Genomic DNA, 19,881 nt, shown 5'->3' on the forward strand with positions numbered 1-19,881 from the left:
CCATGTTTGTCTTTCTGAGTCCGGGTTACCTCACTCTGTTTGATATTTTCTAGTTCGATCTGCTTGCCTGCAAACCTCATGATGTCACTGCTTTCCTCTGCTGAGTAGTACTCCATTGTATACCACATTTTCTTTATGTATTCTTCAGTTGAGGGGCGTCTAGGTTGTTTCCAGGTTCTAGCTATTATGAATAATGCTGCTGTGAACATAGTTGAGCATGTGTTCTTGTGGTATGATTGAGCATTCCTTGGGTATATGCCCAAGAGCGCTATAGCTGGGTCTTGAAGAAGATTGACTCCCAAATTTCTGAATCATCATACTGATTTCCAAAGTGGTTTTACACTTTTATACACTCACCAACAGTGTACGAGTGTTCCCCTTGCTCCACATCCTCTCCAACATAAGCTATCATCAGTGTTTTTGATGTTAGCCATTCTGACAGGTATAAGATGGGATCTCAAAGTCATTTTTATTTGCATTTCCCTGATGACTAAGGATACTGAGCAATTCCTAAAATGTCTTTTGGCCATTTGAGATTCTTCTGTTGAGAATTCTGTGTAGCTGTTTGCTTTTAATTGCCTTCCTGGTATTCTGACTCTCACAATCTTCCTGCTCCTGTGATGCTCCCTGAGCACAGGAGGCAGTAGCTATGTTGCCAATGTACCCATTGAAGCAGGACTCCCCTACATTGATCTTTGCATTGTGTGCAGTTTGTAACTTATTGTTTAGATAATTTTAGATGATTTCAGACATGTACACAATTCTCATACCCCAGTTCCCTAAGCTCCCTGACATAACTATCCTCCCCACAAATCTCTTTTCACATTCATGACTATTCACTTTTTTGTGACCCACTGAGTTTAATTAGTACACTCTCCAAGTAGATATGTGTTTCCAGCTATCTGTTGGAGCCTGGTGGCTTCAACATTTATTTTATATTTGAGAATTTCAAAAACTTCTTGACATACTGGGAATAATCAACAATGAGGCAAACTTCAGAATAGGAGAAAACATTACATGATAAGGTTTACTATACATACTATATAAGGAACTCTTAGAACTCAATAAAATCCATTAACTGTCCAGAAGCTTTTTAGTTTGATATAATCTAATTTGCCTCTTTTTGATATTGTTTTTGTGCTCTTTTTTTTTGTTTTTCTGTCTGTGATCACCCCCAAATCTTGAAGCTTTTCTTTGATATATTCTTCTAATAATGGTCTCATATTTCCATGTCTTATGATTAAGACATCAATATCTTGGGCTTCAGAATTTTTTAAAAAATTATTATAATATGTTACTTCTATTATTTAAAACAATTTTAAAAGTTAAATATATTTGAATTATATACTCACCCTCCAGATCCTCTTCTCCCTCCTCACCCAGTATTAAGATCTTCCTAAAAAACAAATCAATACAATAACGAATCCCTCCAAAACCAAGAAAACAAAATAAAATCATGCCCCCAAAGAAAGAGAAATGTAAACAAAACAAAACAACAAACTGTAATTAAAATTTTTTTATCTGGTTTTGAGATAATACATCAAGGTGTTTGTGGCTACTGATTAATACCTGGTATAGAAAAAAAGTACAATAATGCGAGCAACATCCTAAAGGCTTACAAAAACCTGTGAAGAATCAAGACAGGTTAGACAACCAATATAGACAATGTAATACAGATAGGGTCTAGGGAATTAAGTGATGTAATTATCTAAGGACAGACTGTACAAAGAACATGTGAAAGATTGGAAAAGGGCTGGTTGAGGTAAAATACTTGAATATTACTAAGTATTGATCTGAGATCATAGAGTACACATTTATAATCACACAGTTACAGTAGACATTTGGACAAAATGAGAAAATCCTGGGATAACCACGGTGATCAGATATGATTTTATGTCTACACTACAATTTCCAGGACCATATGGGAAAGACAACAAGTGTATATTTGGATCCCCTAAACTTATTTCCCAAATTCAACTACTTGTACAAACTCTCTGTAATTTGTGTAGTGAAAGTTACATTTTCAGATCTTTAAACAGAAGCATCCACAGTGATGTAAAATTCTGTAGCAATGTCCAATGTTAATATTAATAGAAGAATCTGTATAAAAGTCTGAGGAGTTATCATCATAGGAGTGAGGGAATTTGCTTTTTGCAAACTACTCTTTCTAATGCTCCCTTCACATCTCTGTTCCTCAGGCTGTAGATGAAGGGGTTCAGCATGGGAGTCACCACTGTGTACATCAAAGACATGATAGACTCCTTCACAGCAGAGTTATTAGCTGAAGGACATAAGTAGAGACCAATGACTGGCCCATAGAATAGTGACACTACAGACAGGTGGGAGCCACAGGTAGAAAAGACTTTACGGATACCTTGAGAAGAAGGGACTTTGAAGATGAAGGAGACAACTTTTGCATAGGAAACAATGATGAGAAGGAAAGGGAGTACAACTATAGGGCCTCCCAAGATATATATCGCCAATTCATTATCATAAGTGTTAGAACAAGCCATTTTCAGCAGAGTAGACATATCACAGAAATAGTGGGGAATCATGTTGTCCTCACAGAAAGACAATCTAGCAATGAGCAGAGTGTGCAGCATTGCGTGAAGTGTGGTCAGCACCCAGGACAGCACCACCAGACTCAAACAGAGCTTAAGACTCATGATAGTCATGTAATGAAGGGGGAAACAGATAGCCACATAGCGGTCATAGGCCATGACTACAAGAAGAAAACTCTCCATGACTCCAAAAGTCACGAAAAAGTACATTTGTGCCAGGCAGGCTGCGTAGGTGATGGATGGGTCCTGGCTCTGCATGTTCTGCAGCAATTTGGGCATTGTGACAGAGGAGAAACAGAGGTCAGAGAAGGACAAGTTGCTGAGAAACAAGTACATGGGTGTGTGGAGATGGGAGTCCAGTAGAATGAGGATGATGATGATGAGGTTCCCCAGGACAGTGGTGAGGTACATGGCCAGGAACAGGGCATAGAACAGGTGCTGGTGCTCTTGGGGGATGGGCAGGCCCATGAGGAGAAACTGGGAGATGACAGTTTGGTTTCTTCTAGTCATGCCTTTACTCCAATGCCTTTTCAGAAAACAATAATAGTGGCACTTAACATTCCAAATGAAGATGAATATATTACAAATTCATTGGATAATGAACAGAAGATGCATGCTCTTTATACATTATTATAATAAGTATACAGCTCAGATCATCATGTCTATATTAATAATTATTAAGGACTTATTAAATCTGTCTTAACATATCTTACCAGCTAGTCTTTTCCCAAACAGTTTTTTAAAATTTGATTTGCATGAAATCCATTTTTTTCTCTTGAACTTACCTGGTTAGTCATCCTAGACAAATTTGATTGCCTCATGCTTTATCATTCTCTCTCAGTGTGATGCTTCTAAAGTCATTTTCCATTATCTATCTATCTATCTATCTATCTATCTATCTATCTATTATCTGTCTGTCTCTCAGTCTGTCTGCCTGTCTGTCTATCTATCTCTCTAAGAAAAAATTATAAACACTGAAGTTTCATATTGCCACTTAAAACTCAGTTGTATGTGTCATTCTTAATTACAGACTCTATATCCATTCATTAACTCACTATCTTCCATTGGGTGTACCAAGGATGTCCATGTCACAATAGATTCCCAAAGAAACCGATGACCCTACTCTTGTAGTGCCTTCCATTTCTGTCTCTTGTGTTAGTAAAAGTAATTCAGAATAAAAAAGGATATATTTTATTGCATCTACTCATTTCTTTAACTTTAATCTAGGGCATTCAAATTCTCTTCTTCATTGTATTTCAACCACCTGCATTCCTCACCACAAGACCATATTCCTATAAGGAGGTGTATCTCTAGCAATATCATATTAGATTCTTAATACATACCCCTATTTCCTACCTCAGTACCCTCCTTCTACATGCTTCATTTACATCTTTGCAATCTAAGACAGCAATCTGATTCTCTCTTTTCTAATAAGTGTTTCAAAGTATTACTATTACTTTTAAGATATAGGCACATTCCTTTTGAATGCACAAATGATACTTCATTGCTGGACCTGTGCCTACACTTGGGCTCACAGTGACTCTTGCATTCCACTTCTCTGTGGATAACAACTGAAGTCAGGATTTCCAGTCCATTCTTCAACTTTTTTCCTTGTAACTGTTAACTTCTTCCAATGGCTCATACTTTATCTGACTTATTCCTATTTATTTTCATCTATAGTAGCTACTGCTTGCTTAGAAAAATCTTTGCCTACCCGCCAGGTAAGAGCTACTGTATGTTCCCATTGCATTCTGAACTCAACCTACAGCCCCCTGTTACTTTGATCACTGGTTTACAGCTGACCTCCCACAAGAATTCAAATTCCATGCAAGAAAAATAACGTCCTATTTTATCTTATAACAGGGCCAACACTTGGCATGGTACCTGGATGTTTCTTGAATGTTTCTAGGATATAATGCAGACTAGGTATGTAAAGGTAAGATTCTTCACCTTTAAAAATAGAAAATTGCCATTAAAATTAGAATGCACCCACTTAATAAAATTTTGCAGAATGCAAACTCACTAGCTTAACCACTCAAAACCTTGACAGAATGTGATCAAGTACAGAAAGGTAATTTGGTATTTACTAAACACTGAGGGTATGACTGTTTTCAGCAATTCTGGTGACTCAAAGTGCCACAGAGGATGTCACTAATATTGATGTAGGAAAATCAATATGATGATCATTTCATAAATTATTGAAAATACAAAAAGAAGTAAAAGGTATGTACAGACATGCAAAATTTATATTGAGTTCTACCTCATATATACATAACATCAAGTGATGGATCCTTTCTTAGTCCATGATACCAAGTATTGACAAGTGTCAGTTCTTAATGCTGTTAGGAAGATATATCAAAAAGATATTACTAATGTTGAAGCCAGTAGACCTATCAAATCACCCTTCACAACATGACAAGCCTCATGGAGCAAGTTGAAGGATATACAAGAAAATGTGCTGTCTTCTCAAGAAAAATTCTCTCTCCAGACTTCTCTGGATCAAGCCTGCAGCCTCTACTCTTCCTAGAGACTCTTGGGGCTGGATTTGTAGATATTAGACCCTCATTTGTCAATATTATCTAAGTTGTAAGCTGTATCCTTAAAATAAATGGCTCTTTCTGTTCTGTCTTCCTGGTTTCTTCTAGACAGTCTTGACTAATGAACAACCCAACATGCTTTAAGATGGCAAAGGAAACAAGGGGGGGCATTAAGAGACATGTGAGGCTAGGTATGTAGCTCAACTGTATAATACTTGGCTAGCATGCCCAACATGTCATAAAACCACACATAAGAGATTTTCACTCTGTTGATGGGTATTTAATGTAGCTGCATTCATTGATGTTTACTTTAGAATCATATTTCAGTATTATGGAGGGATGATCCATGTAGGGAACACCATAACTGAGTTTCCCAAATTCTGCTTCCCCCATTAATGATAGGCCAGGTGTCTATGAATTCCCAGTATTCTTATGGAAGATAAGAGTTGGAGATAAGGGAATCTCTGAAAGATTACAGGCCAGCTAGCCTGATGTATGCCATAGCAAACAATAAAATATTGTGTTGTGAAATGTGAGCTTATTGATATCAGATTCCCTCTGACCTCAACATAGACAGAGGCAGCAAGAGACAAAGAGATACAGAGACATACACAGAGACAGAGAGAAAGAGAGAGATCTAAAGACAGAAGAACTACAAAACTTATCTCTGTGTAGTAGTGCAGACCGATGTCCCAGCACTTTGGAGTTTCAGGCTAGAGATCATCACGGGTTTGAGTCCAACCTGGAACAGAGTGAGTCTCTCCCCACAAAAATCCAAAGTAAGATACGGAATTGAAATCAATATCCCAGACCTGTTATTAGCTTGAAATGATATGTTTTGGGAGAAAGGATAAAGAAAGAGTAATTACAAAGACCCTCATAGATAATACGTTTATTAATGTTGATCACAAAACATATACTCCACTATATAACAATAATGTGAGTCAGAGAGATGGCAAAGATGAATATTATCACATCCAAAAAACTATCCTGAGAATAAGCAATTTTATTTTTAAAGATAAAATACTCTCCAGTTGGAAGGTCAGCAAAGAAATAGCCCAGTCTCCTGATAATTACCTGGATAGCCAAGGGTGATTCCTAAATCATGATGAAAGATCCTGCTCTTCTTATTCACTATGGGCATAGGAAGTCACCAGGTCTGCAGTCCTCTCCAATGTCTATACCACATTTCACACACCTCCCCTGCTATGCACCCTTACATAAGAGGCTCTGTGTCCCAGAGGAGTCCAGGTGCTGCAGCAACTCATTAAAGGCAATCATTATCCAGGACCTCTAAATGACCAGTTCTCTCAGAGTCCTACTGAAGTGACTGATAATAGTAATATAGCCAGTGATCACATGGGACTACATTTTAGGGAGAGTTAGAGTGGGAGAGAAACTCATGGAGAGTTTGAGTAGTTGCTGAAAGTAACCAGAAAGTACATGTTCAAGGACATAACATAATATTTCTTAGAACATATTTTTTTTGTAAGTGGCTTTTAAAGACACACCATTTCCCTTTCTTTAAAAAAATGAATCAATTAATTTTTTTACATCCCAGACAGTTTCCCATCCCTCTACTCTGCCCAGTCCCTCCCTTTGCTTCCCCCATCCACTCCTCCTTCATTTAATTCAGAAAAGGGAAGGCCTCCCATGGATATTAAAAAAAACATGGCCTATCAAGTTGCAGTAAGACTATAAAGCTCCCTTTGTATTAACACTGGGAAATGCATCCCAGTTTGAGGAATAGGGTCCCAAAAGCCAGTAAAAGAGTTAGAGACAGGCCCTGCTCATACTTTCAGGAGTCCCACAACAAGACCAAGCTATACAACTGTCACATATAGGCAGAGAAGGCAAAATTTTCAAAGGTTCCAATTTAGCATTCCGTGGATACATTGTAACCCTCTGTAAACAAGTAAAAATGCAGAGAATATATCATTTTCAAAGGTTGCAATTTGGCACTCTGTGCATACATTGTAACTATCTAAAAACAAGCCCTTTGAGGAATGATTGTGTTACTGGCATATATAAGACTTCTATGGCACCACTTTCTATACCTGATAATATATGTTAAGGATAGGAATGTGTGAAAATTACACAACCCCACATCATGTTTAATTGCTGAGAAAAAAATGAAGCACACCTTCCTACTTTTTAGGTGACTTTTGACTCCTTAGCTTTAAGAAAAATCTTAATGTCACTCATCACCACCATCTTCTGAGCTACTCTCTCTATTTGTTATATTCCTGCCTAATAACAAAGTCTATGTCCCTGTTATTTTGAAGCAATAGCTTAGATCCATAGTTCTGTATTTGACTAATCCTTTATTGTATATAGCAAATATCAGTTGGATGAAATTAGTGATGCTGTGTTATAATGCAAGGTTTTTTTTTTGTTCTCCCACTCTGTTCCTGATCCAGCTGGTACCTCCCACTCCCTTAAGCTCTCTTTCCCCTGATGTTTGCCCTCCATTACCTCCCTTACCCCCAGTTTGCTCATGTAGATGTCATCGATTTCTCTGTCGTTTGGCGATCCCTGTGTCTTTCTTAGGATCCTCTTTACTAGGTAGCCTTTCTGGAGTTGTGAGTTGCAGTCTGGTTATCCTTTGCTTTACATCTAGTATCCACTTACGAGTGAGTACATACCATGTTTGTCTTTCTGAGTCTGGGTTACCTCAGTCAGGATGACCTTTTCTAGTTTCATGCATTTGCCTGCAAACCTCATGCTGTCATTGTTTTTCTCTGCTGAGTAGTACTCCATTGTGTATATTTACCACATTTTATTTATCCATTCTTCAGTTTTCATTTTTGGGAATCTGCATCCCCATTATTCTTAAATTATTTGGGCCAATATAAGTCATTTTAATATTTACTTTGTAACATGCAAATATTACTATTTCTTAGAGAATATCCCAGGAAATTACCCAGTATTACCTGTTTTACTTTTGCATATCATCCATGTTTTCCTTTGGTCATAAGCATCAACAACCCCATGCACAATGATATCTTTTTCCAGCTGTCTAGACCCTTTGGGGTAATTGAATGACCCCTTCACAGGGGTAACCTAAGTCCATTGGAAAACATAGAAACTTACATTAGGATTCGTAGTAGCAGCACAATTACAGTTATGAAGTAGTGATGAAAATATTTTTATGGTTGGGGGTCACCACAGTATGAGGAACTGTATTAAAGTGTGGCAGCAATTGGAAGGTTGAGAATCTCTGCTCTATATTTTGTATACTGGTTTAGTTAAGACCCCAAAGTGACTGGGATTTGCTTCACCTTCCAATTTAGTAAAATTTTGTGTTATGTCCCATGATGGAACTATAGAATTATAGGAACTGAGACTATACTATTATTTACAGTAATAATCATGCTATGGTATAATAATTATAGTAACTGAGAATATATAACTGAGAACTCTATTCACTACTATGAAATCTCTAGTTACATTGTTTGTGCATTCACATTTGCAGTTATCACACAATTATTTTCTTTAAACAAACTTCTGTGCCATTCATTGCTACTGTCTGTTTCCCCAGTCTCATCTCATGCACCCAGAAGAATCCCATTCTACTTTATGTATTTTTCTATCATTAACACTTTATATGAGTGGAACCATATAACATACAATCTCCACCCTCTTTTATTAGTAAGCTTTCTAAGGTACATGAATATAGGAATACACATCAATATTTCAGTTATTTTTTGTTACTGATTATTATTTCTTTTTATTGTATAAAACATTTTCCCCAATTCATCAGTTAATGGCTTTTCTACCCTATGAAAGTAATAAATACTATTGCCATAGATTGTCATGCTCAACTGTTTGTTTGACTAGCATAGTAATTATAGGTAGACCACTAGAACAGACTTTCTGTTTCTGGTGGTAGCAATCATATAGTGAACTTTCTAAAGATTGTTTTCATTTATTCTTTGAGAATTCCATACACAGTATTGTTAATAATACAATGTATTTCATACAATATATTTTATTTTCCCCTTACCTCAATTCCTTAAAGATCATTTCTTACCTCTGTACTCTCCAAAGTTCATGTTCTTTCTCTTTCTTAAAAGAAAAAAACAAAAGTAAACAAAACAAAAGAACTAACTCACTACCAAGGAAACCCCCACAAAAACATAGAGTCTGATTCATGTTAGCAAACCACCCCTAAACATGGTTCATACTCTGGAGTGTGGTTGATTTAGCCAGTATCACTCCACTGAAGCAAACTGAGTTTCTGTCTCCTGGCAACTTTCAACTGCAAATAGCTTGGGTAATCTGGCCTGACCTGTGCTGGTCATGTGTGCTATCACAGTTTCAGTGAATACACATGAGCATCTGTCCTGTTGGGTCTGGATAATGCTGTTTCCTTGGGGTTGTCTCCCACTTTTGGCTCTCAAATGCTTTGTTTGAACAACCCCTGAACCTTGAGGGGAGGGGTGGGACATAGACATCCCATTTAGGGCTGAGCACTCCAAAGCCCCTCACTCTCTTCACATTGTCTAGTTGTGTGTCTTTGCATTACTTTCTTTCTACTGCAAGAAGAAGCTTCCTTGATGAGGTTTGAATGATGCACTGATCTATGGGTATAGCAATGCATCATTAATAGTCATTTTATTGCTGTTCAGTTTTGCCAAATAATAGTAGTGGGTTTCCCCTAAGGTGTATGGCATCTAGTTTTGGTTTCCTTGGTCTAACTCACACTATTAAGTATAGGTCCCATCTGATGGAGCAGGTCTTACATCCAATAAAAAGTGGTTGGATATTCCCATAATATTCATGGCATGATTGAGCTTGATTGTATCACTTGGCATTTCTTGTGGGCAGGAAGTTATTGTGGGTCACATAATTCATAGCTGAGTGAAACTAATGACTATTTTTCTCACCTAGTAGTGTGCATAGCATTTTCGAGAACTTGGATGCTAGCCAAGTGCTATGACATAAATATGTAGTGTCTTCCACAATATAGTTTTAATGTCAAGTTGGGAAGGGTGATCAATGGCATTGGCAATAGCCTATACTAATTGGGGTGTGTGTCTATGGGAGTCCATTTGGTCAATGACTCAAAACACAAAATTCATTTATTGGTACTAAGCTCAGGGAAAGATTTTCTGAATAGTACTGTATTTTCTCGGGAATGAATGCTAATACCTGACCCTCAGGCCTATTGAAACTAGATAGCTTCTGTACATGAAGGAAACCATCAATTTGTGAAAGGGAAGGCCACAGAGTGGGAGAACATTCTTATCTAAAACACTCAAAGAATCTAAAATGCAGAGCATCTAGGAAACAAACAATCCAGTCAAAACTGGCTTCTAGATCTTAACAGAGATTATTTTTAAAAAATTCAGTTACTTTTTCTTCTCTCATATAATACATCCCAAGTGAACCCTTCTCTCCTCCAGTTGTCCCCATACCACAGCACCACTGTTCTCCCATTTCCCTTCACCAAATAGATCTGCATTCACTACTGAGCTCAAAACTCAAAACCACGTGAATCAAAGACCTCAACATTTAACTATACACTGCATCTTATAGATGAGAAAATAGGGGGTAGCCTTGAATGTATTGGCACAAGAGACAACTCCCTGAAAGAACACCAGTAACAGAGACACTAAGATCAACAATTAATAATTGAACCTCATGAAACTGAAAAGCTTCTTCTGTAATACAAAGGACACTGTGAATTGGACATAACAGCAGCCTACAGAATGGGAAAACTTTTCACAAACTCCACTCCTGATAGTGGATGCATATCCAAAATTTATGAAGAATGAAAGACTCTAGACACTAACAAACTAAACAATACAATTAAAAAATGGAATACAGATCTTAACAGAGAATTCTCAACAGAGGAATCTCAAATGGCTGAGAAACATTTACAGGAATATTAATCATTCTTAGCAATCATGGAAATTCAAATCAAAACTACTTAAAGGTATCATCTTATTTCTATCAGAATGAGTAAGATCAATGGCAGAAGTGACAGATCATGCTGGTGAGGATATGGAGCAAGAGGAACAATCCTCTAGTAATGGAGGGAGTGTAAACTTGTACAGCCACTGTGGGCATCAATATTTCAGTTCCTCATAAAATTGGGAATCCATCTATCTTAAGACCCAGCTATACCACTCTTGGGCATATACTTAGAAGATTCTCCATCTTGTCACAAGGACATTTGCTTAACTATGTTCATAATGGCTTTTTCCCACTAGACAGAAACTGGAAACAACCTAGATATCTCTCAAATGAAGAATGGGTAAAAAAATGTGGTATATTTACATAATGGAGCATTCCTTAGCTATTGAACTTATCACCTTCTTTAACCAGGACTACCTTTCTTTGGTGGAATTGGGGCACCAATCCATCCACTAAACCTTTGACCCAGGCCAGTCCTGGCTGGAAGATGTGCTGGGGTGGCTCAGAGCTTGTGGGAATGGCCAAACAATGACTAGTCCAACTTTAGGTCTGAGCCAAGAGAGGGAGGAGCACATGACCTGTCTGAGTGGCCAGGAACTGGAAGCTGGATGGCTCTAAGAGCTAAGATAGAATCAAACATGACCTACCAAAAAAGTGTTTGAAATTATTCCTAATGATATTCTGCTTTACTAATAGATTGGTATCTGTCTCAATCATTATCAGAGAAGCTTCCTCTGGCAGCTGATGGAAACCAATGCAGAGAACCAACACAAACATTAGGTGGAGCATGGGGAACCTTACAGATGATGGGGAAGAAGGATTGTAAGACACACACACACACACACACACACACACACACACACAGAGAGAGAGAGAGAGAGAGAGAGAGAGAGAGAGAGAGAGAGAGGAGTCAAAGACATCAGAAGAACATGGCCCACAATTCAGCTAAGCAGGGATCATAGAGTCTCACAGAGACTGAACCAGCAATCATGGAGTCTGCATGTGTCTGTGCTAGGATCTCTGCATACATGCTGTGGTTGTTTATCTTGGTGTTTCTGTGGGACTCATAACAGTAGGAGTTGGGGTGTCTCTGCTTGCCCTTGGGAACATTTTTGTCCTACTCAGTTGCCTCATTCAGTCTGGCTATGAGGGTTTGTGCCTAGTCTTAAAACATCTTGTAGTGCTGTGTTCAGTTGACATCCCAGAAAAGCCTGTTCTTGTCTGAAAGGAAATGGAGGAGGAGTGGATTTGAGAAGGAGGGGAGGTGGGAGAGGGACTGGAAAGTGTGGAGGGAGGGGAAGCTGTGGTCAGGACATACTATATTAGAGAAAAATAAATAAACTGCAAAAAGTTTACTGAGCACCAACAAAGGATCGTGATATATCATTCATTTATATTTATAAAGCATACTGTAGTCAACACAGAAATTTGCATAAAATCACAAATCCTTGGGATAACAAGAATGTACAGAATGGAGATCTAAGGACAAAAAGGGAGGACAAGGAATAAGAGACCATGATTAATAAAGACAACATGAGAACAGGAAGAAGCAAAGTGCTGGAGAGGTCCCGAGAAATCCACAATGATACATCCACTGTAGACTACTGGCAATGGTCGAGAGAAAGCCCAAACTGACCTAGTCTGGTGATCAGATGGCCAAACACCCTAACTGTAATGCTAGAACTCTCATCAATAACTGATGGAAGTGGATGCAGAGATCCTTGGCCAGGCCTCAGGTGGAGCTCCAGGAGTCTAATTGTCAAGACAGAGGAGGGACTGTAAGAGTGTGAATTGTTGAGACCAAGATTGGAAAAAGCATAGGGACAAATAGCCAAACTCATGGAAACACATGAATTATGTACCAAAAGCTGTGGAGCCCCCAACTGGATCAGGCCCTCTGGATAAGTGAGACAATTGAATAGCTTGAACTGTTTGGGAGGCACCCAAGCAGTGGGACCCAGACCTATCCTTAGTGCATGAGCTGGCTGTTTGGAACCTGGGTCTTATGCGGGGACACTTTGCTCAGCCTGCAAGGAGGGGACTGGAGCTGCCTGTACTGAATCCACCAGGTTCAAATGAATCCCCAGGGGAGTCTTTTCCCTCGAGCAGATGGGAATGGAGGGGAGGGGATGAAGAGAAGGTGGGAGTGGGGGCGGGAGGGGGGAGGACAGGGGAACCCATGGCTGATGTGTCAAATTAAAACACAAATATAATAAATAAAAAAGGAGAAAAAATGAATGACAAAATTAAAAATTAAAAGAATGGAGATCTGATAAAACAGTGGATCTTACCTAATGGTTTTCTTGAGTCACACAATGGTATCACTGAATCACAAAGGTCCACTTCCATAACTGAACTACTTAGAAAAAACTCCTGTTTGCAGTACAAGTGTTATGAAGCATGTTATTGAATCTGTGTCTCATTTCAGGAATACATTTTGTAATATTAATATCAATATATTTATTAGATAGACTTAAGTAAATATACCAGTGTTGACATTATAAGCAAATTTTCTTCTTGCAAAGGACTCTTATCAGGGCCCCTTTCATGTCTCTGTTCCTCAGGCTGTAGATGAAGGGGTTCAGCATGGGAGTCACCACAGTGCACATCATGGCCATGACAGTTTCCTTCACAGTAGAGTTATTAGCTGATGGAAATATGTAGAGACCAAGAATTGTCCCATAGAACAATGAGACCACAGTTAGTTGAGAGCCACAAGTGGAGAAGACCTTGTGGATAACCCGAGCAGAAGAAACTTTGAGGATGGAGCAGACAATTCGTACATAGGACACAATGATGAGTAAGAATGGGATAACACTAACAAGCCCTCCCATGATAAATATCATTAATTCATTAATATAAATGTCAGAGCAGGCCAACTTGAGCAGGGCTGATATGTCACAGAAAAACTGGGGGATCACATTGTCCTCACAGAATGACAATCTAGCTAAGAGTAGGGTGTGCAGCATGGAATACAGAGTGGTAAGTACCCAGAACAGCACCATCAGACACACACAGAGTTTGGGGCTCATGATGGTGGTGTAATGGAGGGGGAAGCAGATGGCCACATACCGGTCATAGGCCATGACTACAAGGAGGAAGCTCTCCATGTCTCCAAAAACCATTAAAAAGTACAGTTGTGCCAGGCAGCCTGCATAAGTGATGGATGGGTCCTGGATCTGCATGTTCTGCAGCAATTTGGGCATTGTGACAGAGGAGAAGCAGAGGTCAGAAAAGGACAAGTTACTGAGGAACAAGTACATGGGAGTGTGGAGATGGGAGTCCAGTAGAATGAGGATGATGATGATGAGGTTCCCCAGGACAGTGGTGAGGTACATGGCCAGGAACAGGGCGTAGAACAGGTGCTGGTGCTCTGGGGGGATGGGCAGGCCCAGCAGGAGGAACTGGGAGATGACAGTTTGGTTGCTCATTATCAATTTTTGTCTCCAGTATCCTAATGAGAAAATGTCAGGGTCCCTTAAAATTCAAAATAAAAATGAACGTACATCTAGGATACATATTCTACAACAATCCATCTGACATTTATTGTAGTTATACCTTCAAATTATAAATGTCTGTAACCATTCCAATCACTAATGATTTTCTTAGCTTCTCTTTAACAGGTTTCTCTCTCCCATCCTTTCTAAGACAGTTCTATGCATTTTACGTAGATACGAAATGGACTAATGCATCCCTATCCTTATATCTGCACATCCTGGGTAACTGTTGTTTGTCCATTTGTAATTTGCTCTGTGTCTCTTTTATCTTTCATTTATATGATGTTCTTGAAGAATTTGAATGAGCTTTATCATCATAATTTTACATAACTTCAAGGAAACTTCACATACTCTAATGCCTTAGATTACCATATGAAACTCAGTCATACATGTCTCAGTAGCATACAGATTTCTGATCCACTGCTAACTAATCATCTTCCTTCCATTCCATGTATGACAGGTATCAGGAGCTCAAAAGCCCCAAGTGAAATTTATGTCTTCACTTAGTTGTCTTCTAAAGCATTCCTCAATTACTTACCTCTTCATACTATATTAGAGTATCCCATAATATAGTAAAAGAAATTCATGTTTGAGTCAGAAACCTGTGAATTTCAATCCATTCATTTTTCTTACCTTGAACAACTGTCACATGTTATACTGAGTCTCCTCTTCATTCTCCTTGTAAGGGTTCAGTCCTTAATTACATCATCAGCCTGGGATAGCCCAGCCTAAAAAGCAGGAGGGCCCTCTGTGTGCCTCCCTTTTTCTCTTTCCTCCCCCCTCACCCCACGCTGTCTATCTCTCTGTTTCTCTGTTTCTCTGTTTCTCTCTCTCTCTCTCTCTCTCTCTCTCTCTCTCTCTCTCTCTCTCTGTCTCTCTCTCTCTCTTTCCTTTTCTCTCCCAATAAAGCTTTAAATGGTAACTATCTTGCACTGCCTCTTCTATCCAGCACTCTCTGCCAGTGGCCAACCCACGAGCTCCGGCCAGCCACCAGTACCGCTTCTTTAACCAATGGTTCCTGACTCCAGTTCTCTTGCTCCATTGGCCCATGATGGCCAGCCACAAGCAGAGCCAATTTAACCAACACTCCTCCTATTCCATCCATCTCTTACTGTGAGTTTATACACATTCGTCAGGATCACATCTTGTCTTTACTGGAATACAGAAGAAAACTCAGTTCACCTCCATGATCTCACATCTCCTGACTCTTCTCTTCTCCTTTAACTTGCTTCATTTATACTGTGGCATTCTAACAACAATTTCCAACATCTCTTGTCTGATTTATTCTTCAGATTACCACTGCTGCTCTGAGGATAAGGACAAAGCTCCTGTCAGGGACATTAATGCTCTTTCATTATTTCATGCATACAAAAGGTATTTCCCTACATGGTCTCACACTGACACTTGAATTTCTTTTTCAATGCTGTGGTTAAAACTCTTCACCTCCCAATTTTAGAGTATCTCCTCCACTTGGCTATTACTTCTTCCCCTCTCTTGTCCCCTCATTTGGTTCATCTTCATATGTAAGGTATATGTTTATTATATACTGTCTTCCCATACTAAGTAAGACTTTCAACCATGTTCCACTGCATCTATACATATCCCATGCACTTAATACTTTGATCACTTCTTTAAGGTATCTTCACATAAATTGAAAACTATATGCAGGAAAGATTCCACATGACTTCATTCCAATTGGTCACTTACTGATGACTCCAAATCATTTCCATATGCTTTAATGTAGAAAATGTCATTGATATTGGTGCAGTAGAAAGATATGACGAAAATTTTTATAAACTATAAAAAAGAAGTGACAGAATTAGTTTGAAATTTTTGTGTGAGTTATTCCTCAGATGTCTATATTGTATGTGGTGATTAATTTATACATCAAGTGGGTTTAGCCCAATGCTAATGTTTGAAAAATACTAGTTGCTATGTAGATAGTCTATAAATGTCATTTAATTGCAGACTTTGAGTAAAGTAACTAATACTTCATAAGATAAAGATCTTCATGCAATCAGATGAAGGGATTAAGGGAAAAGGGACAGTTTACTGTAGAAAAGTTTTCTTTTTTCTTTTTCTTTTTTTTTTTTTTTTTTTTGGTTGTTCGAGACAGGGTTTCTCTGTGTAGCTTTGTGCCTTTCTTGGAACTCACTCTGTAGTCCAGGCTGGCCTCGAACTCACAGAGATCTGCCTGCCTCTGCTTCTCAAGTGCTGTTATTAAAGGTGTGCACCACCACCGCCCGGCTAGAAAAGTTTTCATATTCTGCATTAGATACAAATCTGTATCCTCCACTCTTCTCAGGGACTCCAATATTCTAGACAGTTCTTCAAATGTTGGCCTTATCAGCCTCTAACACTGGGCAGTCTGTGTATTAAGTCACATGCATGGGCACACACACACACCACACACACACACACACACACACACACACACACACACACACACGTGCGTGCACGTCGTTCTGTGATTCTTGACATGCCTGGCTAATGAGTCTATCACATGTCCTGGAGAAACATCAAGAGTTCTAAGCAACTTTTATTTAAATACAACAACCAAGTCTGACTGTATTTTAACAGATTGACAATGTTTAATGCAGCTGAATTCAGAGTTTGCACACTTAGATGTTGTGAATTAGCATTACAGAGGGGGAAACCATGTAGGAAAAATATCATGCACCATTTAAAAGATGCCCTCTCTGTGTATTCAAGACTGTGTATTCAAACATGCAACATTCCTACCTCTGCTTCTCTAGCACTGAGATTACAGGCATGTGACATCATGCACAGTTTCTCATTCTGTAAATGAACAGTATTTTTGTGCTATGGAAGCATGTATGTAAAGATCAGAAGCCAGGGAAATCACCATCAACTCTTACCACTGATGGGCCAATGGATTTCATCCCTTGTTCAGGTGCTATGCCCACAGTTCTCAAATTAAACAGCACATGAAAATCCCAAGGGACATGTTTTTAACATTTGGGATGCAGTATATCATCTAGGATTCTGTAGCAGAACTGATTTTGGTCGAATAGCTTTCATTGTATAGTTTACATGAACACCTAGATGATACTAGTGTCATCCTTGTCATGGGCATAGGAGCAATCACAGATATTACCACTAAAACATAGATTTGTGAACTTGTACAGATAAAATTAATCATCATCTTGGGTAGGACATTGTTCAGAGTTTGCTAAGACTCATGGGAAAGTCTAGTAAACAACTGTTCAGCACTACAGCAGTGAACTCCATCTCACAGTGCTGCTCTTGTGTTGAAATGGTGTGATACTGAGAGAAAATTACATAACAAGTAATTATAATGATCCCATCAATGTATAAAAGTAGTTATATGATGGCCATGAAAAATACTTTTCCAGTGTAGCAAAGTCTTGGGAGACAGAGAAAAGAAGAATGTTATCATACCTGAAACACTGTCCTGCATCACACTGGAAATTCATGTGGATTGACAGCAAGACCCTTGCTTGTTTTCCTTAAATTACCCCTCTCTGCTGATGCTGATTCAAGTTTTCTGCTTCACTATCCTACTCATCTTTATTTTATTTCCAGTCACAGGAACTATTGGCCTCTGTACTCATTAATTATCTGTACCATTCCTAGTCACATCCCCATGCTGCCTTACTAGGACCTGAGGGGTTCTGCATCCCAGAGGAGTGCAGATCCTGTATAACTCTTTAAAGACATAGCAATTACCCAGGACCTTTTGAGGACCAATTTGCCTCAAGGATCACTAGTGGAGACCAATTATAGCCACTGATCACTCCTTCCTACACTTATGGAAGGTAGAATTTAAACAACAACAAGCAAAACAGGTAAACGAATAGCAGCAACAGTGTCAAAAAAGCAGGACAAGGTGCATACTCATTGGCTGCTCAGGTAAGGAGTAGGGTTTCTGCTTGACTGGACTCCACTTTGCTAGGGAGTGAAGTGAAGAAGGGTGAGTGGAAAAATCACCCTAATTATCAGGCCTTATTCTGGTTGTTAATGATTTAAATTGCCTCAAACAATAAAAATTTGCATAAGAAGCCATCAGTAGTTTTTTATATTTTTGTTTGTTAGCCTAGCCTTGATTGGCTGATTCATGTTTCCAGCCCATCCGACAGTTTTTAATCAGAGTGAGATTGTAGAAAATCACACCCACTAGGAAGGCTTCCAAGGACAGAATCTCAATTCAACATGACTGAGTACCTCCAAAAGACTTAGTGCAAATACACAAACTTCTGGATGATTTAAACTTCATCAGCCCACTTTCTATGTGTGCCAATATGTGAAGTCAGGAATATGGCAAGTAGATGGTATGTTTAATGCTTCTTTAAACCAATAGAATAGCAGTCCATGTTCCTATGACTGTCCACTCATTTATTCTTCTTACCTTTCTATGAAAACCTTCATTGTACCTACTGCTACCACCATTACTCCAGCCTCTCCATATATGTGAGATCACTTCCTAAGGCCATGTTCTATGAGTTCAGCACTGATCATGAGGCCATTTAGAATACCCTCCTTCTGGATAGTCCTGAACTTGGCAGCCATTTGTTGGATGCAGTTCTGTACATGATAATGAAACACAAACTTCTGCTCCAGAAATCTTTATCCTTAGGTGGTCTAATCTTTATTGGGCTTTTAGAGATTATTAACATTTGTTTTTGAATATGCAAATAGTATGTGGGATTTAAGGATATATCCAGCATTTTAGACAGGTTACTGTCACCTCTAATTGCATAGAAAACCACATTTACTTGCTAATCAATGTGTTTCAATTTCTCTAAGAAGAATGATGCATCCACTCTTTGTGTTTTTGACATTCGAAGAAAAAGGGATTGTATCGTAGACTCGAGCTCCAATTCAATCATCCCTAATAACTGTGATGTTCACTTACATAAGTATAATTAAATAGCCTTGGTATACCCAGTGTCATTGAAGCAATCTATAGTGCATTTTAGAGCCCACTATTCCCCAAAGAAGTCCTGTGCCCAATCACACATAATCTCCATTTTTCAGGCTTTACCTTCAACTATCTACTGGCAATTCCACTCTACTTTTTGTTTTTTCAGATTTTCCTACTCTTGATATTTCAAGTGAATATAAGTACTTCATGGCTTCTTTCTATTAACATGTTTTCAAGGTATTTCTCTGTGGCAATAATTGATTTTTTATTGCTTAACAATATTTCAGTGTACAGACATGCTACAGTTATTTATTTAATCCTTGGTTGATGGATGTAGGGAAGTAGTTCAGACCCCTACAGGCTCCCTGATCTCTTCCAGTCCCCATGAGTCCCAGTCAATTGATTCTGTAGGCTATGTTCTCTTGGTGTCACTGACTCCTTTGGTTACTCCATTCCTT

General features: G+C 38.7%; 2 protein-coding genes across 3 annotated transcripts; both read right to left on the reverse strand.

The window, feature by feature from the left end:
- Positions 1-2,126: 2,126 nt before the first annotated feature.
- On the reverse strand, positions 2,127-3,071 carry LOC118589481 (olfactory receptor-like protein I9). Its single transcript, XM_036196797.1, has one exon. It carries the CDS (start codon positions 3,069-3,071, stop codon positions 2,127-2,129), a length of 945 nt encoding a protein of 314 aa, XP_036052690.1.
- A 10,447-nt stretch (positions 3,072-13,518) lies between these two features.
- On the reverse strand, positions 13,519-18,894 carry LOC118589468 (olfactory receptor 1468-like). 2 transcript variants are annotated; one of them, XM_036196774.1, is made up of 2 exons: positions 18,884-18,894; positions 13,519-14,446 (listed from the first exon to the last, which is right to left on the reverse strand). In XM_036196774.1, exons 1-2 carry the CDS (start codon positions 18,892-18,894, stop codon positions 13,519-13,521), a joined length of 939 nt encoding a protein of 312 aa, XP_036052667.1. The 2 variants fall into 2 exon arrangements, with proteins under 2 accessions (XP_036052667.1, XP_036052668.1); XM_036196775.1 differs by lacking the exon at positions 18,884-18,894 and having other exon boundaries at positions 13,519-14,451.
- Positions 18,895-19,881: the final 987 nt, after the last annotated feature.

Source organism: Onychomys torridus, chromosome 8, assembly GCF_903995425.1.
Source record: "Onychomys torridus chromosome 8, mOncTor1.1, whole genome shotgun sequence".
Taxonomy (NCBI): Eukaryota; Metazoa; Chordata; class Mammalia; order Rodentia; family Cricetidae; genus Onychomys; species Onychomys torridus.

Coding starts and splice junctions, on each gene's coding strand:
- LOC118589481 (XM_036196797.1), bottom strand. CDS start 3,071: ATGACTAGAAGAAACCAAACTGTCATCTCCCAGTTTCTCCTCATGGGC.